Below are 21,842 nucleotides of genomic sequence, written 5' to 3' on the forward strand. Positions count from 1 at the left end.
TGTATGTTTTGTTGTATATATTTTTACCACAGTTAAAAAAAAAAGATAAGAAAGATTTGTACCTCTCCCCCCCAGAAAAAGGAAGTAATGTAAATGTCTAATATTGATAAGGACCCCTGGTGGTGCAGTGGTTGAGAGCCACAACAAGCCACAGCTGCTAGCCAAAAGGTCAGCAGTTCAAATCCACCAGCTGCTCCTTGAGAACTCTGTGGAGCAGCTCTACTCTGCCCTATAGGGTCACTATGAGTCGGAATCAAGTTAATGACAATGGGTTTTTTTTGAGGGGGGGAGGTTAATATTGATAAAGCAAGAGAGAGCAGTGTATTATTTAGAAATATGGAGGTTAGGTACCAAAATAAATAGCTAAAAGATAGAAATGGTTGCCTCTGGCTACTGAGGGGGAGGATAGAAGATGAGGACTAGGGAACTCTATTTTTCATTATGGGCCCAGTAACCATGTAACTTACTGTTCAAACCAGAACACTTTTGAGAGTGAAAGGGGGTATTGTTAGTAACTATGCCAAGGCAATAGGGATAAACTGGGACTTTCTCTGGCAAGCTGAGACTACAGGTATCCTAATGATAAGCTTCTAGGTACTATTTGTTTTATTTATTTTATTGTACTTTAGATGAAGGTTTATAGAACTAGCTTCTCAGTGAACAGTTAGTACACACATTGTTCTGTGACACTGGTTAACAACGCTATGACATGTCAACACTCTCCCTTCTAGCCCTTGGGTTCCCTATTACCAGCTTTCCTGTCCCCTCCTGCCTTCTAGCCCTTGCCCCTGGGCTGGTATGCCCCTTTAGTTTTGTTTTATGGGCCTGTCCAATCTTTGGCTAAAGGGTGAACCTCAGGAGTGACTTCATTACTGAGCTAAAAAGGTATCTGGGGGCCATTCTCTCAGGGTTCCTCTAGTCTCTGTTAGGCCAATAAGTCTAGTCTTTTTTTGTGAGTTAGAATTTTGTTCTATATTTTCCTCCAGCTCTGTCCAGGACCCTCTATTGTGATCCCTGTCAGAGCAGTCAGTGGTGGTAGCTGGGCACCATCTAGTTGTACTGGACTCAGTCTGGCGGAGGCTGTAGTAGTTGTGGTCCATTAGTCCTTTGGACTAGTCTTTCCCTCGTGCTTTTAGTTTTCTTCATTTTCCCTTGCTCCCGAATGAATGAGACCAGTGGAATATCTTAGATGGCCGCTCACAGACTTTTAAGATTCCAGATGCTACTCACCAAAGTAGAATGTAGAACATTTTCTTTATAAATGATGTTATGCCAGTTGAGCTAGATGCTCCCTGAGACTGTGGACCCCACAGCCTGCAGCCCAGTAATTTGGTCCCTCAGGGAGTTTGGATTTGTCCATGGAGCTTCCATGACTCTAGATACTATTTGATTTCTAACAAAGTGAGTGTTCTACTTTGATAAAACACTTAAGAATAGGTAGGTAGCTGGCTTCAAAAATTTAACTCCCTTAAAGCATCTGATATTGAAATACAGTATTAACGAAATTTGATTATTTTTAACTTCTTCCTCTCCCCAATCACCTTGAGCTACAAATTGTCCCAATACTATACCTTCCATGGGCATGACAGACAGCCAGCAGTTTCAGGACAATTCAATTACCTCATGTACAAAGTGGAAATAAGGCCTGCCTATCAAAGAAGGATGTTGTGAAGATTTTCTTAGAGGATAATGTAAAAGCTGCCTATATTTAGGCAATTAAGTCAAACCCACTGATACTTTTTAAATTGGGGCATAAATGTCTTTAGATCACTTCATTCTAGACCAAGTGATTAAACTTGCCTGGGTCTTGAACAACTACGGAAAAAATGCATTTCCCACAAAAATGCATAAAATTTGACATTCTGTATATTTTTTCCGGAGGCTCATTGAATATGTAAAGTCCATCCATGGTTCAGAACCTCCACTCTAGTCCTTCATTTGGGCTCTGTGAAGGGATAGACAAGGTCGAGGGCAAGACCCAAAGGCTAGGCAATTTATTTTAAGCAGATGGCTGTGCTGCAGGTAACCAGAAAAGTAAACTAAGGTTCACCAAACTTTGCAGCTGCTAATCCAATTTTTCAGATTAAAATGTCTTCTGCTAACTGCCCTGATGTCCCCCCCCTCGTTGGTATAAATCTAAACTGATAGTTTTAAAATATGCAGATTCTAGCCAAGCATCTTTTACAGGGCAAATCTGAGCAGTAAATGCCAAGTTGGGGAATAAATTCGCAAGTGCCAGAATTCCAATGAGATGAGGTAGAGGAAAGCACAGGTTTGCCTTCCTAACTTGGGGACTATAAGATACGGGACCAAACACGTGCACACATAAGCACACACTTCCCTCATGGGGTAGAGCAGCTGCAAGGTAAACAACCCTAGGAACTGTTTGTGGTTTTATGAGCAATGAAATGCAATGGCACTCAAAACTAAGGAAAAATGGAAATAATCTACTGGTTTATATGTTTATAAGTCATGTAAATTCTGTCTTGTGCACAGCATTCCCCAAATACTTGTAACCTTTCTATTTATCACTCAAGTTAAGTTTTCCGCTACAAGCTTGGTCAAACCCTAGTTTGCTGCCAATATCTGGATGATCAAGAGCAAGAAAAACATACTAAGTGTTTTGGAGTGACATACCAAGAAGGAATGCCGTCTTAAAGAATGTGTCTGGCATACTCCCTAAATTTAGCCTCTGGAATAACCTGTGTTTTCTCCCTCCTGGCGGCTAGGTAAGCTAAAGGGCTTTTTGACATTTGTGAGACCCCGCCCCTGCCCCACTCCCAAATGAGCTCTTGTGAAAACTGGCAGCCGACAAGGCAGTACCAGGCCCTCTGTGTGGAGCCGCCCCCGGGGTGAACCTACCTTCCGGTGCCTGCTCTCGGCGGCAGCCAGCTGGGACAGCATGCGCTCCTGCATGTTCTTGCACTGCTTCATCACCACCTTAAGAACAGAGAGTGGGTTTGTGCAGACGGGCTGCTTCTCACCATCATTTTTCTCCCTGAGAGTTTCAAAGTCTCTCTGTAGAGCCATTAAGGGATCACTGATATTATATTTTCCATAACGTTCTTCAATGAAAGTATCTCTGTGCTGAGCCTGGGAAAGACATTAAAAAAAAAAAAAAAAAGCATTTTTGCTTTTTAAAAAACTATTCAGAGGCATTTGCTATCTAGTAGTTACACGTTGTGAGCCCTGGTGGCAGTGGTTAAGAGCTCGGCTGCTAACCAAAAGGTTGGCAATTTGAATCCACCAGCCACTCCTTAGAAACCTGATGGGGGCAGTTCTACTCTGTCCTATAGGGTCTCAATGGCAGCGGATTTGGGTTTTTTTTTTTTAGTTACAGATTAAAGCTGGCATTGTTAATGTAAATGTCACCCGTTGACTACAAATCAGGCTGGTCCATCATAATAAAGAAATAACGTCAGAAGGGTGGCATAGCATAATAATGAGAACACAGAGCTAACACATTGTTCTGAGTGTTTATGTTCATACTGACTTATTTAAATTTTACAACTCTATAAGGTAGTGCTATCATCTCATTTTACAGAAGAGAAAACAATCACAGAGAGGTTCAGTAACTTGTTCCAGGTCACTCATCTAGCAAGCTGTCAGAACTGGGATTTAAACTCAGGCAACTTGGCTCCAAAGTCTGTGTCCTTAACCATCATGCCTATTGCCTCCACTTATGTCTACTTACGACTGCTTATGTTACTAACACGTAAGTCTTGTCTTTTCTTTCTGCATGATGGTATTCGGACTGCCATGGATTGAACTGTGTCCCCCAAAGATGTGTGTCAACTTGGTCAGGCCATGATTCCCAGTATTGTGTGGTTATCCTCCATTTTGTGATTTTCCGATGTGTTATAAATTCTAATCTCTGCCTATGGTTAATGAGGCAAGATTTGATTACGTCAAAGAGGATTAGAGTGGGATATAACACCCTTAGCCAGGTCACATCCCTAATCCAATGTAAAGGGAGTTTCCCTGGGGTGTGGCCTGTACCACCTTTTATCTCCTGAGACACAAAAGGAAAGGGAAGCCAGCAGAGAGAGGTGGAACTCATACCACCAAGAAAGCAGTGCTGGGAGCAGAGAGTGTCCTTTGGACCGGATGTTCTTGCACTGAGAAGCTCCCAGATCAAGGGAAGACTGATGATGAGGACCTTCCTCCAGAGTACAAAGAGAAAGGCTTCCCCTGGAGCTGCTGCCCTAAATTTGGGCTTGTACCCTACTGGTCTGAGAGAATAAATTTCTTTTTGTTAAAGCTATCCACTTGTGGTATTTCTGTTACAGCAGTACTAGATAACTAAGACACACACTTCCAAAATATGTTAAGCATGATACTTTTATGTGTTTACCTATTTAGAGGCCTAACAAGGTAGTATTAGATAAGTAAAGGATGCTAAAAATAAAGGTAATCACATTATAACTTGGGTCTATTTGTGATTTGCACATAGGGGGCTTCTTCACTCAGTTGTTGTTGGGTCAAGAGGACTGAGGCACTCACAACCACAGCTGCAGAAAAAATCCCTTCTACCTGTTGTCAAATCTCACCCTCCCTCCTTCAGTTTCTGTTCAGCTGCTACCCTCCATCCTCCTTCCTATCTCCTTCAGGGATTAGAGAGCTTTGGGAATGAGAGAGTTGAGCAGGGGATGCAGGCTGGTGCTTGGAGTCTAGTCTATGACTCTGGAGCTGGGTGCCAAGTCAGGGGTCTAAGGATCAGAGGTAGGTGGGAAGATATTCTCAGGCTTCCCTCTTCTCTTCTCTGTTAGAAAGCGCCTAAAGTACTATTTCATACGAATGTCATATATTACAGGTATGTGAACAGACTGACAGTTACAGTGACTTTACTACATAGATATTAAAACATTTCCTGAGACATTTTACAATACAAAAAGGTAAACGTTTTCAAAAATCACTGCAAAGTACTATATACTTTAAGCTCTCACATTAAATTTAGTTATGTAAACTGTCATTTATCCATTTTTTTAAACTACTTCATCAGGAGCTGTGCTTTCTTACCACACCACCACTCACAAGCAGGAACCCATTTGAAAAAAAAGGGAAATTCACAATTCAATGACTATGCTTTAATTAAAAACAAAAAGCTCAAGAAAATAAAACATGTGGTTTCCTTCGTACCAAAGTTTCTTAGCTTCCTGTGTAACCCCCGGCACCCCAATTCCCAAAACACAGAAGCTGTTTCACTGCTGAAAATCTGATGCCTCTGTCTTCATTAGACTGTCCAAGTTCAAGCTCTAGGAATCATTTAAAACCTTATGCTGATAATTTATGTTGGTATCTGCTGGCAAATGTTCAAAGCAGAGTTAGAAGCCCTGAGTTTTACTTCTGTCTTGACTACAACCATCTTAAGTGATGACATTATTGGAGTGCTTGGATTATATTTGCATACTGGAAAAATGGAGAATGAAGTAAACTTGTTCCTTTAAGTTACTGAGAACCCTGGTGGCGCAGTGGTTAAGTGCTACGGCTGCTAACCAAAAGATCGGCAGTTCCAATCTCCTTGGAAACTCTGTGGGGAAGTTCTACTCTGTCCTATAGGGTTGCTATAAGTCGGAATTGACCCAATGGCAACGGGTGTTTTTTGGTTTTTAAGTTACTGATTGTGTGTGTGCAAATGTATTAAACGGGGAGAGGAAAAAGGGGGAACTTTAACAGCAGAGTCTGAGACAGAATCCTATTTCTGTTTTTCAGCTCCAAATTTAAAAGGAAATTCTCAGTTAAAATTTCAAAATAAACTTTAGTCCAGTTAGGATGGAAAAAGAAAAGACCAAGTCCTGAATCAGCTACTTTTTTTTTAAACCATTGTAAAACAAAAAAGTAAGATTTTAGCTACATTTTAAAAATCAGTGGTCTTAAACATGGGACTCATCGATGTTTTCCTGTTTCTTTAAAAACTGGTATAAAAACATGAGACTGATAATGTAGGATTCAATGAGAGCATCTATTTGTAGCTATTAATGACTGAAGGCAAATCCATGTTTAGGAATCGTGTATCCAAAGGAGGCAAGAGAAAAAGTCTCTTTAAGTAGTTGAAAGTCCACTTTACCAATTGTCACATTTTTTTTTTTAATTTACTTTAGATGAAAATTTACAGACCAAATTAGTTTCTCATTAAACAATTAATGTACATACGGTTTTGTGATACTGGTTGCCAACCTCATGACATATCAACACTCTCTCATTCTCAACCTTGGTTCCCTATTACCAGCTTTCCTGTCCCCTCCTGCCTTCTAGCCCTTGCCCCTGGGTTGGTGCACCCCCTTCAGTCTCGTTTTGTTTTATGGGCCTGTTTAATCTTTGGCTGAAGTGTGAACCTCAAGAGTGACTTTATTACCGAGCTAAAAGGGTGTTCGGGGTCCATACTCTCAGGATTTCTCCAATCTCAGTTGAACCAGTTAAGTGTGGAAGTGGGTTAGAGTTTCGTTCTACATTTTCTTCCAGCTCTGTCTGGGACCCTCTATTGTGATCCCTGTCAGAGCAGTCTGTGGTGGTAGCCAGGGGCACTGTCTAGTTGTGTTGGACTGTCTGGTGGAGGCTGTGGTAGTTGTGGTCCATAAGTCCTTTGGACTAATCTTTCCCTTGTGTCTTTGGGTTTTTTCATTCTCCCTTGCTCTAACAAAAAACAACTAGACGGGGTGAAACTGTGGAGTATCTTATATGGCCGCTCACAAGATTTTAAGACCCTAGATGCTACTCACCAAAGTAGGATTTAAAACATTTTCTTCATAAACTATGTTACACCAATTGAGCTAGATGTTCCCCAAGACCATGGTCCCCACAGCCCTCAGCCCAGTAATTCGGTCCCTCAGGGAGTTTGGATGTGTCTATAGAGCTTCCACAATTGTCACATTTCTTATCCATACCCATTTCTATATGGCTAGTGATGGTAAAGGAATGATTTTTGGTACTGAAATTGGCTTTGTAGGACAAAAAGGAAATAGAAGTAAACCCAAATATTTTAATGACCTTTTCAGAACACCATGGAGAAAGTGGGGTGGGGAGGGTAGGAGCTGGGAGTACAATTCATGACCTTCTTGAGAATAGATCTGCTGAGAAACTGTGTCTCAGTTTGAGTATATAGTTACTAATCCTCAAAAACATGACTTTTTAAAACCCACATTGTGATTATCCTGTATAATTTAATACATATTACAGAGCTAAGAGTAATAGATGAGGAGCTTCTTTGGTGAGGTCTTGGACTGAGAACAGTTGTTAGGCTGTCTCTTTTCTCTTGAAGTACTTAAGAGTAATTCCATAATCACTTGTACAGTAATTACAAGTTATACAAAATTGGTGGCTTTGCATATAAATGAAAAGGATCTGTGGAATAATCTAAAAAAGGCTCCTCACAGAGTTTTTAAAGGACATTCTAATACTGAACCAAATATGAGAAAGGGGAATTCAACATCTGATTTATTATACCAAACACTGGATTGTGAAATGAGAAATGGTATACAGTATTTTTCAACTAACTTAATGACTCAGTCAGGTGACAGATGACAGGCTTAACAGGGCAAAAACTAACAACAACTATAACCAAAAATAGATGTTAAGATTTGAAGAATGAAAGAAGAGCTTTAGTGGAGATGTGTATGGGTGATTTATTCCTGTATTAACAAATTACCACAAAACATAGCAGCTAAAAACAACATTAATTATCTCACAAGGTTTCTGAGGGTCAGGAATCTGGGAGGGGCTTAGCTGGACAGTTCTGGCTCAGGGCCTCCTGAGGTTGCAGCCAAGCTGCCGGCCAAAGCGGCAGTCATACTAAAGGCATGACTGGGACTGGTGGATCCACTTCCACAACATTCTTTGGATGATAATAAGAAAAGTGGTTTCACGTCTCAAGTTGAAAAATAAGGTCCATTTAACTGAGGGTTTATATTCAAGTATAAAGTTTTATTTTAAAGACTTGGGCTGGTACCATAACTGGATCAGGATTCAACTTTGCCATTTATGAGACACCCCGCATGGCTGCTGGCATAGGCCTTGGTTCCTTGCCACGTGCTGGTTCTTCACAGAGCAAATGACTAAAGAGAGAGAGAGAGAGCTAGCACCACTAAGATGGAAGCTAGTCTTGGAAGTAGCCCACCATCACTTCTGATGTATTCTCCTGGTAAGCGTGGGAGGGGACTACACAAGGGTGTGAGTATGAGGAGGTGGGGATCATGGAGGACCATCCAACAAGGTGAACGGTTAGTTACGCTACCGCCATTACTTATACCTCAGTCTAAATTTAAAGACCAAGTCCCTATATTCAAAACTATCAAGGCTGAGTTTTAATGGTTTAATGATATTTGTTATTTTATAAGAAATGTTAAATGACTTCTTTTGGGGGTGGTAATAAAGCTAAAATCCATTAATTTGCAGTTTTATTCTTTTCATACAGTGAAAATGTAGAATTCAACTGAACAGAAACCCCTACATTGTGAGAAGACATGATGGTTTTCATTTCAGACAATAGAAAAATATCTGGCTGGTTAGACAGATTCAATGACAGGAGTATTACCAAGGCAGACAAAACACACCAGTCGTCTATTACTCATTTGTTTTTACTGCACAGGCTGAATGAAATATGCTACTATCGAAAGCTTAAAATAAAACCACATAATAGCCTTGGAGTCTGCCATGCTTGCTCTCCAAATGTTCAGCTGTGCTATTACTAACTTCAAAAAGAAAAATGAAGCAGTCACCTCTCCCCCTCCCCAATATTTTATATATATATACACACACATACACAGTATTTTACATATTTGTCAATAAATGAATTAATGTAGAAATCAATCCCTTTATTCTTTGGCAAAGAATATTGACTATACCATGGACTGGCAGAAGAACTAACAAATCTGTCTGGGAAGAAGTACAACCAGAATGCTCCTTAGAAGAAAGGATGGCGAGACTTCATCTCATATGCTTTGGACATGTCATCATAAGGGACCAGTTCCTGGAGGACATCATGCTTGGTAAAGGGTCAGCAAAAAGGGGGGAAACACTCAACGAGATGGACACAGCAGCTGCAACAATGACCTTGAGCATAACAACAATTTGTGAGAATGGCGCAGGACCAGGCAGTGTTTCATTCTGTTGTACATAGGGTCGCTATGAGTTGGAACCAACTTGATGGCACCTAACAACAACAACATTCTTTGGATGATAATATGAAAAGTGGTTTCAAATCTAAAGTTGAAGAATGAGACCCGTTTAATTGGGGGTTTATATTCAAGTATACAGTTTTATTTTTAAGACTCCGGCTGGTACCATAACTGGATTAAGATTCAACTTTGCCATTTACGAGACAACCTGAAGTGATCCTTTTAAAAGTAATCAGCAGTATAAACATTGGAGGCCTTTAAAAAGTCAATCTTTTTGCTTGGAAATCAGAAAGACAAAGAACATGATTCCAATATGGTTTTTAGTAATGCTATCAAAAACATGTTAAAAGGAGTCCTTTTCACATACAGCTTAATCTATTAGTCTTCAAATAATTCACACTCTGGAGTGCCTGCTAAATTACAAATAGCTGTCTGAGCAACTAACTGCAAAAAAGCAGCCATTCTGGGTAATCATGAATAACATCACAGGAATACCCCTTGTTTTGGCAGTTCCCTTTCACTCGCTGAAGGAGAACTAGATTTTAATGTTTGACAACATTGATGAAAGAGGAGTTAGTCTCATCTGAACTTCATTTAATCTTAATTTTTGGAAAATGGTACAAAATTTAACATGGAGTAAAAGGAGAAAATTTTCATGGTTTAAAAATTATTTCTAACATATTATTGAAAACCCAGTATTCCCTCCATTTAACCATAAGCACATATGCTATTTCTCAAATCTAGTCTTTTCTATACATTTATTTTCTTTAATGCTTTTTGGCTCTAGCGTCTAATAGAACTGGGATTGTATCTTGGCTCTAATACTTTGTGTTATTTTCAGCAACTCTCTTAACTTCTCTGCGTCTCAGATTCGTCATCTGTAAGATAGTATCAACCTTGTAGGTTTGTTGTAAAAATTAAATGAGTAATGCAAAATGCCTTCTATAGTACCTGACACACAGTAAGTGCTATAAGTCTAATTTTTTCAATGATGATGTTTAGAATATAGATTTTCCTTGATTTTAGATCCAGTGACTTCTAGGTCCCTACTGCTGCAGATTGGAGATTCTATAAAACTAGATTGGGCTTGGAAATCTTCACTAAAAGCAAAACAAAATCCATAAATCCCCAGATGACTCTGAGACAATACGTTATAAATGTATTGAGAACCTGGGTAACATACGACACTATATGTCATTCATTTTTTAATTAATCCTGAACTACATGCAACATTTTGTGTAATGTAGTCAATTGGGTATTTGTCTGTTGTATTATTATTAAATGTAAAAGTTTCCCACTTTTATGTCTTTCTTCCTACCTAGATTGTAAGAATCTTGAAGACATGAAGCACTTATCCACATGATCCTTCTTCTTTCTAGAGCCTGGTTTTTTTTCTTATGCCCAAAACACTTAGCAAATGTTTACTCTCCAGCCTCTTTCCTAACTCATGAGGGGCACAGTTTTTAATGCTTCTATCGAATACATAATGTATGCTGGGTACTATGCATATGGTGGGTGATGTAAGGGATGATAGGAGGATACAGATTTTACTAAGATGTGGTCCTGTTCTCAAGCTTAAGATTTGCCAGACAAGTTTAAGGACTAACAACAATTAATGGCATTGTTTAGGAAATATTTAAACAAGGAGAGGGGTAGCAGCCTCTCCTTGTTTAAATGTTTTCTAAACAACATCATTAATGTTTAGAGGAACACCAAGTACAATTTATTTAATCAGAACTTTCTAAGACTCAGCCCTTACACCCATAAGGAATAGGAAGGAAAAGGCCAACCCTGGAAGTGGGTGGGCTCTGGTAAATAAATGAGACTATCAGCATTTTAATGAATCACAGGAAACAGGTTGATTGTTGGTACAGATTGGCGGGGGGTGGGGGGGGGAGTGAACCCAAAAACTATGTCTGAAGTATTAAGACAACAAGGCGCAGCCTATAGACTACAGCTGTGTGTAACTTTGTGAAACTGAAAAACTCCTTTATTAGAGATGTGCTCAGGCTTTTTCACATGCTGTGTGTGTATTATGAACAGACAGCGCGGAAACTAATTTCAGGGTTAAAATATTAAAAACGAGTTCACTGAAGAAGATGCAAAAGAATATCTTCTTCCTCTATTTAGAGGATTCTGTGGAGGGGGGATTTTAAGCCATGTAATTGTGGGGGGTCTTAAAAAGGCTCATAAAATACAAATGGACTGTTACAACAAGGAAATGTGACAAGAAACAAGCTGCTCAAATATAAGGTCCTGGGAAGAGGTCCTCAGGGTGGCTGAGAAGTAAACAGGAAGTTTACGGGTAAAGAGGGAAGTGAGGAGGAATGTGGGGGCAGAATAAAAACAGGGCCTAATATGGTTTCAGAGCCACACCGTGGTGAGGGCAGGATGTCAGGGCAGCCAAAGAGAAGCAAGGGCAGTGCTAATTATACAGTAAAACCTGTAAAAGCTGGAACATGTGTAAGGTGGAAACCTGTCAGAGAAGGAAAACACAAATATTTTCCACTAAAAGGAGCAACAGAAAAGTGAGACTCAGAAAAACAAGGCAGTCCCATCAAGTTCCAGCTCACAGGTTTTACGGTATATTTATGGTGCGATGGATTGCTTTCATGTGGCTTTTCTCACCATGGTCTTGTAGATCCCTGAGCCGAGAAGCTCCTGGAACCAGGAAACAGAGAGAGAGCTTTAACACTGAAGAAGGCGAGGAGAAACGGCAGCAGAAGCAGAGGAAGGAGACAGCCCGCTGGGCTTCCCTGCCCTTGGAATGAGAAAGCTGAGTGCCTCTGAGCAGGCTTGCTGGTGGAGTAGGGTGCCTCCAGGCACTTGGTGGAGCAAGAGCTGAGTGCCTTCAGGTGAGATTTACTGAAGATTTACAAGAATGGGGTGTCTTGGGGCATTTACCAGCAGAACTAAAAGACCTTTTTAACACTTGTCTAAGCAGGGCAGAGGCCCAGGGCCAGAGAGAGGTGTGCCTGCTGGAACAGCTGAAAAGAGGCTGTCCTAATGGAAGAACTGTATCCTGAGTGTTCTTGAACCTGTTACTTCCCTAATAAACCCATAGTCATGAATACTGTCTGTGAGTTCTGTGTGGCCATTGCAATGAATTGTTGAACCCAGAAGAGACGTAGAGAGGGCCGTGGGAGGGATGGTTGGTGTCAGAACTGGTAAAGATGGCAGAGAGAGGAGGCACGTCTGACCTCTACCTCAGAGGAATCAGCGCTGGGCTGCTGATTTTGATTCTCCTTCCCCCCTTGTGAAGTCAGAGGAGGTCAGATGCCACACCATTCTTATAACATCCTAATGACGGCAGGTAGAACAGGATTTCTATGATGCCATATTAAGGCAGAGAACAGGTCCCATGTCAGAAGCCAGAGGACGGAAAGGTATTGTCATAGAGCCTCACGTAGAGGGGGGTAGCTACCTATTCACAGAGGTAGGTTGAGAGTAAAATTAGGGAAGGATCATTCTTCTTTAGAGAACACAAGGGGGTGGGTAAAGCTGAGACTGAAAAGTAAAAGGAGGGCTATCGGTGCATGGTGAGGTGTTTAATTATAATTTTAACTGTGAACTGACAATGGGCATCATTACAATAAGGCACCGAATACACGGTGAAATCAAGTATGCTCAAACTGACCACTGCTACTATTAATTTCAAGTAATCCCAAATCAGGACTGCCTTTATGTTCATAATAAAAGTGTACTGATGGCGACTGGAATATACATGGATCAGAAGAAGAGGAATTATCTTTGTTTGAAGACATATGAGTGCTTCCTTTTTATTCTGAAGGGTGGTAATACCACTAGGAAACTTAAGTGTCACCAGGGACAAGAATGGGATAACCAAGACCTCTTCCCCATAAGGAACAACCAAACAAAAAAACAAAACAAACAAACAAAAAACTGGCTATGTTATAGGCTTTATTTCAGACTCTCTTCCTTTAGTGATTTCTAGGTTTGGTGTGGTGAAGGTAGTCACTTGTCCCATGGGTGGCAGACACTGAGAGAAAAGGAAGGACGAAAGACTGAAAGTGAGGTTTTTAAAGGTTAAAGAACTCAGTTATTAATCTGGAAGGCAAAACGAGAAAGGCGGGATGATGAAGATTTTGTGAATGCAAACAAAAAAAAAAAAACACACACTACATGCTGGAGAAATGAGGGATAAGTAAATACATTTTGAAAGACAGACGAAGATGTGTAATTTAGACAGATGCTCATAGGGGTCCTCAGCAGAAACGTCTGTGAAACAGTATTTTTTTTGTATGTCTCTAGATAGATGAAGAAAAACATCCAATACTGTACTGTTAAAAAACAAACAAACACCTATTATTTTATCTGACAATCTCAAAGTTACAAACCACTCAGGAAATGCAGATGACCATACCCAAACCCTGGTGGGTACAGTGGTTAAGAGCTATGGCTGCTGACCAAAAGGTCAGCAGTTCGAATCCACCAGGTGCTCCTCGGAAACTCTATGGGGCAGTTCTACTCTGTCTTATAGGGCCGTTATGAGTCGGAATCTACATAACCGCAACAGGTTTTTAATATACCCAATATGACAGGAAAGGGCAACAACTTAAAAAGTAGTAAAATGTCATTTGGGAATTAAAATCTGGCCTTTAATTTTTTTTTTTAGATGAATACAAATACACAGTGAACAAAGGTACATATCTCACTTATTTGATTTCCTTATACTACAAATATGGAAACAACCACAAAATGACGATTTCCTGTCTCAAGAGCAAATCGGTCCTTCTTAGTACAGGATGAAATGAAAATAACGTCACTAAACTGAATTATCAACAACAGTAAAAGTTATGAAATGATATTACTATAGTAAAGCCTCTCTTCTAAAAAATATGAATTAAGAACTGGCAGTCTATTTTGAGCCTTGAATACAGTCAGGTTAGACCTAAGAGCTCTAAACTCATTCTTTACATGACGGACATTTATGAAGTACTTACTAGGTTTCAGGTACTCGGGATGCAGTGCTGAACAAGATAAAGGTACTTACCCCTCATGGAGTTACATTTAGTGGAAAAAAGACTAGACAAAGAAAGTAGAAATAGAAATCCTATAATCTGTGATGTTTATCAGCACGAATACACAAATGCTCACATTATTATCAATCTAGTGCAGACAACAGAAAAAGAGAAACATTAAGTATAATTCAATTCTAAAAAGTTGATTGGGTATACTTATGCATGAAAGAGAAGGGAAGGGAAATGGTGTTCCAAACAATGGGAACAGTTCAAGCAAGGCTACAGAAGAATGAAAGGGCATAATTTTGGTCCAGAGGTTAGAATACATCTGGTAGACAGGCAGGAAATGAGACTAGGTTCAAGCCAGTCTCCACGTGCCTTGAACATCACGCCTTTAAACTTAATTTTGTAGGCAGTGAGGAGCCACAAAATGTTTTTAAAGAGAAAAGTGACAAGATTAAATTGACGCTAATCTCATATTTAGGGAATGAGACTAGAACCACAGTATGTTAGGAGGCTAGGTCAATAGCCCAGTTGAGGGGCAATGATCATCTCAAGTCAAAATAGGAGAGAGAGAGAAACATCATATACAAGGGGGCATTTTGGAGATAGAATCAACAGGTTTTGGGATCTGATTAGACATGGGGGGTAAAGAAGAGAGATGACACTTAGACACATTGAAGTATTTAGCTTGGATGAGTGGGTGGCTGGTGAAGCCATTGATCTAACAGAAAACAAAGGCAGAACAAACAGGTTTTTAGGAAGGATGCTGAAACTGCAACATGAGATATTTAGGTAGATATGTCAAAAAGGCACTTTGATATATGAGTCTAGGGGTAGGAGAAAAATCAAATCTGGGCATTAACCACCTATTGAAATCAATGCATCTGATTAAATCCCCAGAGAGTTAATAGGTCAGGATGAGACAGGGCTAAGAACAAAGTCCTAAGGAATATCTGTTTATGTACTATTCATTCAGCTAACATATTTAGTACTTAAAATGCACCATTGTATTGTGCTAGGTGTAGAGATAGAAAGATACATAACAGGATCAGCACAGTAGATGTATACTATGGAGTATGACTGGGCAGAGAGAAGCAACAGTTTATGTGCACAGACCTCAAAAGCACAGTACTCAGTGCAAAAAGTAAAAACAGAACGAGCTATTTAACACAGTACCATTCGTGTAAAATAAAAATTCACACGAGGGATGCCAGGTGAGAAACTAAAAGCAGGAGTACAAATGACATTTAATTATTTCAGTGTGAAGAGGGTAGAGAAAGAGAGTAGCTTGAAAGGAAGGCACGATTGAAAGGAGTTTTTTTGTTTTTGTTTTTTAAATATTGAACGGAGACATATGTCCAGATAGGCTTTGGGCCAAGGACAAGAGCCAGTCTAAGGGGGGAATCTGGAGAGCTAAGAGGAAGCAAGGGATAACTGATGGAGCAAGGCCATGAAGAAACAGGGAAAGGATGGGATCAGCAGTGCAGGTAGTGGCACTAACCTTGGGATAGGGTTGTATAGAAAAAGAAGAAAATCTCTAGACGTTTCCAATCAATGAGAACAGAGCCTTCTGAATTCAATAATAACACAATTACATACTTATTTCTACCAATAAATTCAGTTTTTTGTTGAACAAAGAGCTTATTACATACTGAGAAGAAAAAAAGACAACATATATCCCAGAATTCATTGGGTAGAGTTGGCTTTCTGAGGCAGAAAATATCTTTTTTTGATTGAACAGTGAAATATTATGAAATAGAACACTATATTTATGAAGCTAAAAATAGGAAAAATACTTTGAAGGGTTACAGTATCCTGCCATGATAATAATAAAAAAAATTTATTAAAATTTTAATCGTGTAGCTGCTCATGTATATGTTGTCAGCTTTATTTAGTTCAAGTTGATGACCTGTGAAAGAATGTGCTTTGAAAGAATAACATTTAGGTATATTGTACAAAGGCAGAATTTGAAAACTACTGAGAAATGTACTCTGCTCTTTTGGGAGAAAATCAGGGGTATGGAGGCAACAAGCTCATGCTTTCCCTAGGTGTGCTATGCTTATCTCCATCGCCTTGACTGTATTTTAGAATCAATACAGATTTACATGAGCAGTGTAAACTCATATATGAAAAGGAAAGGTTGCATTCCAACTCCTTCCCATTCCACTGATCATACTATACTTATTACAAGTATAATCTTTATTTTAATTTTACCACTAGTATTTTCTCATTAAAATTTTAACAACACAGTCACACGCTGCATAATATCCATTCGGGCACTGTCTCATTGCATATATGTCTGTGGTCCCGTAAGGTTGTAACAGAGTTCAGAAATCCCGATCGGAGGATGGGACACAGCGAACGCAGCAGCTTCCCGCATGGAACACATATATCTCATGTCTCCTGTATACAAAATGATTGAGCTGCCAGGCATATAATGGTACGGTACATATATAACCTATAATATACATGTCCTGATAGTCATAATGAACACCTATATTACTGGCTTATATATGTACTGTACTTTCTATCATTTTAATGTAAACTTTCCCTACTTACAAATAAGTTTACTGTATAACGCATATGCTTCAACTCATAGGCAGCGGCATCCAATCTCATGCATGGCACATCTTGAGTGTTGCAGCGTTACCTCTATTTAATTTCCTTTTGACAATATTACGGTGAACTGCATCACAGCTCCCAAACCAGCAAACCAGTGCTAGAGATAGCAGCAAGAGGCAAAGAAGTATCGATTTGGAAGTGAAACAAAAAGTTACTAAACAACACTAAGGTGGAAAATCAGTGAATGTTACTGCTTGCGATTTAGGCATGTTTGCACAACGTTCAAATCACGTAACATCCTATTTCACAGACTGTATCGTGGACATTAAGTGACGTACGACTGTATAGAGCTTAAGTCCTTCCTGACCACAATCAATCTCTTTCCTCTCCCAAAGTTCTGAGAGTGAAAGTTATCCTCCCAGACTTTTTCCAAGCATATACATATACGTACATATGTAGAAATAGCCAATTACATAAATATTATCATTCTGTACAACTGTTCTGCAACTTGTTCTCACCTACTGTGTCACAGAGATCTAAGTCAGTATGTAGCTTTTTTTTATTCTTGTTAACGAGGGGGGAAAAAAAAGCGATGACATTTATATTCCATAGTAAGGATGCATCAGCTTATATCACCAGTGCCGTTTGCTGTCAAGCTGATTCTGACTCATGCCGACCCCGTGTGTGTCAGAATAGAACTATGCTCCACTGAGTTTTCAATGGCTGATTTTTGGGAAGTGGATTACCAGGCCTTTTTTTCCGAGGCACCTCTGGGTAGACTTTTGCACTTCCAAACTTTCAGTTAGCAGGCAAGCATATCAACCATTTGCACCACTCAGGGACTCCTCGGTTTTGATCAATAAGGTATGGATATCTATCTAACTTTATCTATGTATCAGTTTCTACAGCCATACATTATTGATGGATATTTAGGTTGTTTACATTTTTTCTACACTGTATTAAACAATCCTGTACTGAAATGAATATCCTTAAACATTCTTCCTTGTGCATATATGCAAGTAGTCTGGTGGAAGAGATACATTACTATAGTTTCCTGAGGTAATTACTCATCATACAATACAATCCCCAGCTTCATTCTCCAAATGCACTCCCCCTTCCCATAAAGATTTTCAGCCAACATACAAAATGTTTTCCTTTTATCTTCCTAATTATTTCTACAACTGTCTAAACGAAAAGATTATATGATGAACCATGGGTTCTAGCAACCTCTTTGTCTTTCTCTGCTTCTCTTCTCTTCATGGAGGCACCTAGAAATACCCTCTGATTAATCACATCACAAGGCTAACGCATGCTAGGACAGCACAATAAGAGGAAGTCAAAATAACAGGAATAAGCTGTTTCCCTTTTTTATTTGTTTTAGTTTCAAGCTGAACAAATGCAATGAAATTCCCCACTGCTGTGATTTTTTTGTGAAGCCCCTCCTCAACGGCTGGAGAACTGTGTGTTCTCTAAAGGGGTAGCATTTTACGAGCTGAATTTCTTTGTTTCCTCAAAGACCTAAGAACAACAGAGCCTACGGCCAGATGTCAGAGACCTTTGCTTATTCTTCAGGCACCTTCACTCTGGAACCCGTAACTGCCACAATTTGTAATGTGCATGGTGACGTGATAAAAAGATGAACAGCAAGTAGCTGTTACCAATTATTTTTAGGAGTTATATGGGCCCAACACTTCCCTGCATGGAACAAAAACGCCTAATCACTTAAGAATGCAGTCCTCTTTTTATAAACACCCAACTTCTGAATGGCCCATACATACAAATGAACAGCCTTTCCCGCTTCTTTTGGCTCTTTTCTGCCAGAGCGCCCCACCACTGATGCTGGTATTTTCCTCTCCCTAACTTCATTCTCTTTCCAGGGCAGACCATTTTGGGAGCATATATCATTCTCAAGGGAATCAAGGCAAGGGGAAGGAAGGAAGAGGCTTTGTGAGATGTACTTCTGGCTTCACCAGTTGCAACCTAATGCTGTTTCTTTTATGTTTTACTACGCACACTGTTCTGTGACTTATATTTTCACTTACTATATTCTCGGACAATGTTCATATCTCAGACAATGTTCCATATTAAACATAAAGATCTTTCATTCTCTTTAAGAAGCTCTGGTGGAGAAGTAGTTAAGCCCATGGCTGCTAAATGAAAGGTCGATGGTTCAAACCCACCAGCCCCTCCGGGGGAGAAAGATGTGGCAGTTTGCTTCCTTCAAGATTTCAGCCTTGGAAACCCACGGGGCAGTTCTACCCTGTCCTATAGGGTTGCTATGAGTCAGAATCGACTCGACAATGGGTTGGTTTCATCCTCTTCAATGGTTGCATAGCATTCTATTGGACAATCATATCATAATTTACTTGACCAGACACCTACTAATAGATGTTTAGGTTGTTTCTAGCATTTTGCTTCTACAAACATTACTATAGTAAATATGAATATACTTTATTCTATAGTCTTAAGTATACTTGCAGCATAAATTTCTAGAAGTGGAATTACTTCTAGATATATGCATTTTTTTTTATATATGCATTTTTTTTTGATAGATACTGCCAAACTCTCCTTAAAGGGTTGAGTACAACAACATGTGAAAGTACCAGTTTCTGCTCACCCTTACCAATACAGTTTAAAAAAATTTTTTTTTCTCTCTTATGGTCAGATCCTATAGTTCATTTAGCTGACCACAGTTTATCTGGAAAAAAAATAGAATTACAGAATATGACCTTTAGTGTCTGCATGTAAAATGGGGGTCATATCTACTTTACAAGACTGTAAAGAGAATTCAGTAAGATATGAAAAGTGGAAACATCTGGAAAGCTGTAGAGCTCGTAAAGGAATCAACTTTTAGGGACAGATTATGACTCCACAGCACAGTAAAATTCTTTTGGAATTTTATAAGGAACACATCTAAATAAATCTTGTTTCCAGTATCAGGATCTAGCAAGGTGGAAAAAAGCTGAAAACTAGCCCCTCTGTTGCAAATTAGGAAATTAAATGAAGTGTTTTACACCAGTGTTTTTCAAACTATGGCTCATAATCAATTAATGGATCGTGCAACTAGTTTAGTGGGCTACAATCAGCATTTAAAGAAAAATGAAGCACACTAGAAAATATAGTATGGTATAGTATAAATATTATAGTTTAGTAAAAGATAGTTGGTACGTTTTAGTGTAATTTTGTTTTCATTAATATATGTAGGTGGGTGTATATGTGTGTCCTGGATTGTGGGGAAGTGGTGAAATATATTTCAAAAAGATTTGAAAGACACCTCTGTTATGATAAACGGGTTTTTTTTTTTTTTTTTTAATCACCACCTTCTTCTTCCTTCCCCTCAACTCTGAAATCTGTTTTAGTTTAGAAATTTACGTTGGTTTTTCAGACAGATCTTTTGGTGCAGAGGTTAAGAGCCTGGCTGCTAACCAAAAGGTTAGCAGTTCAAATCTACCAGCCGCTCCTTGGAAATCCCACGCGGCAGTTCTACTCTGTCCTATAGGGTTGCTATGAGTCAGAACTGATTCAACGGCAATGAGATTTTTAGGTAGAGACAGTTGAGTTATTCTGGGTAGGCTGGAAAAGAATTTTAACTTAATATCAGGAACAGCAAAAAACGGAAGAATTTAACTATCGTTCTGATTAATATCTTTTCCTACAAAGTGAATAATATATAGCTATAGTACCTTTTTGGAAACCCTACTGGTGCAGTGGTTAAGAGCTACGCCTGCTAATCAAAAGGTTGGCAGTTCGAATCCACCAGGCGCTTCTTAGAAACTCTGTGGGGCAGTTCTACGCTGTCCTATAGGGTTGCTAGGAGTCCGAACTGACTGGACAGCAATGGGTTTGGTTTGGGTTTATAGTATCTTTTTAGAGCAAGGCTGTTAAACAGAAATCTGAGCAAGAATTTTGTTGTACGAGATTTTTGCTATTTAAAAACAAGTGTTTTTGATATAAAATAATTTATATATAATGCAAAAATTTCAAGTAAAAAATTTTAAGTTCACATAACTCCACTATTCAAGGATAACCACTATTAACATTCAAACTGTATATTTCAATGTATTTTCTTGAGTGTTCTATCTAGCTACATATATACAGTTATGTGTTGCTTAATGTCCACGATACATTCTGTGAAATGGGACCATTTTGTGATCTGGACACTGTGCAAACATGCCTAAACTGTGAGCAATAGCATTCACTGATTTTTGACCTTTGTGTTGTTTAATAACTTTTTGTCTCACTTCCAAATTGACACTTCTCATTTGCCTCTTGCTGCTGCTATCACTAGCACTGGTTCTGCTATGCCTGGGAGCTATGATGCACTTCACGGTAATAGTTTCGAAAGAAAATTAAACAGAGAGATAACACTATGACACTCAAGAGACGCACAATACACGAAAATAGATGCTGCTGCCTGTAAGTCAAAGTATACACTGTTATACAGTAAACTTCTTATTTGTAAGCAGGGAAAGTTCACATTAAAATAATGATAGAAAGGACGGTACAGTACATACATAAGCCAGTAATAGAGGCATTTATTATGGCTATCAAGACAGGTGTATTATAGGTTATTTATGTCCTGTACCATTATATGCCTGGCAGTGCAATCACTTTGTATACTAGAGACATGAGACACACATCTTGCATGCAGGAAGCTGTTGAGTTCACTATGTCCAGTCACGTCTGCAACGTCCCGTTCTCCGATTCAGATTTCTAAACCCCTTTGTAACTTTATGGGACCACGGACATATATGCTGTTGGATGTTGCCCAAATGGATATTTGGTGGCGCATGACTGTACTTATTATTCCTATAATTGGGATTAAAAGATATATCCAATTTTATGCCCTGCTTTGTAAATTTAACATTACATTGTAGGAACACTATTGTGTGATTAAAAGTTCTTCATCAGCATCACATTTTAAAATAGCTCTATAATAGTTCACCATGTGGTTGTACCACCCAATTCATGTAACCGTTAACTATGGGTTTACTTTTTAGAAAGAATTAATTGGAACTAGATCAATATGTTACCATAGGTTGTTTGGGGGTAATTAGAAGTAACTTGAGGAAAAAACTTTTTTGGAAGTAAATTTTTACATCAAGTCATGTAAACTACTGCAACTGTCCCCAATAAATAGGTGTATTGAGATTAAAAACTTTAATAAAAGAAAACCAACACT

The 21,842-nt window shown here is 39.1% G+C and overlaps 2 protein-coding genes across 5 annotated transcripts in view; one reads left to right on the forward strand and one right to left on the reverse strand.

Annotated features, from left to right (window-relative positions):
- Positions 1 to 12,454, forward strand: part of ST7L (suppression of tumorigenicity 7 like) — a 185,534-nt gene extending 173,080 nt beyond the window's left edge. The window contains exons 15-16 of one of the 3 annotated variants that reach the window (XR_007516743.1): positions 11,755 to 11,968; positions 12,058 to 12,437. Coding sequence is in view for 1 of the 3 variants with exons in the window: in XM_049880060.1 (XP_049736017.1) it covers positions 11,755 to 11,805 (51 nt within the window). In the remaining 2 variants the exon portion in view is untranslated. Of the gene's footprint in view, positions 1 to 11,754 lie in introns of all 3 variants that reach the window. The other 2 variants (XR_007516744.1, XM_049880060.1) reach the window with 2 other exon arrangements.
- CTTNBP2NL (CTTNBP2 N-terminal like) overlaps positions 1 to 21,842 on the reverse strand; it is a 55,811-nt gene that overhangs the window by 8,170 nt on the left and 25,799 nt on the right. The window contains exon 4 of one of the 2 annotated variants that reach the window (XM_049880059.1): positions 2,863 to 2,940. In XM_049880059.1, the coding sequence (XP_049736016.1) occupies positions 2,863 to 2,940 (78 nt within the window). Of the gene's footprint in view, positions 1 to 2,862; positions 3,094 to 21,842 lie in introns of both variants that reach the window. The other variant, XM_049880058.1, reaches the window with a different exon arrangement.

Source organism: Elephas maximus, chromosome 3, assembly GCF_024166365.1.
Source record: "Elephas maximus indicus isolate mEleMax1 chromosome 3, mEleMax1 primary haplotype, whole genome shotgun sequence".
Classification (NCBI taxonomy): Eukaryota; Metazoa; Chordata; class Mammalia; order Proboscidea; family Elephantidae; genus Elephas; species Elephas maximus.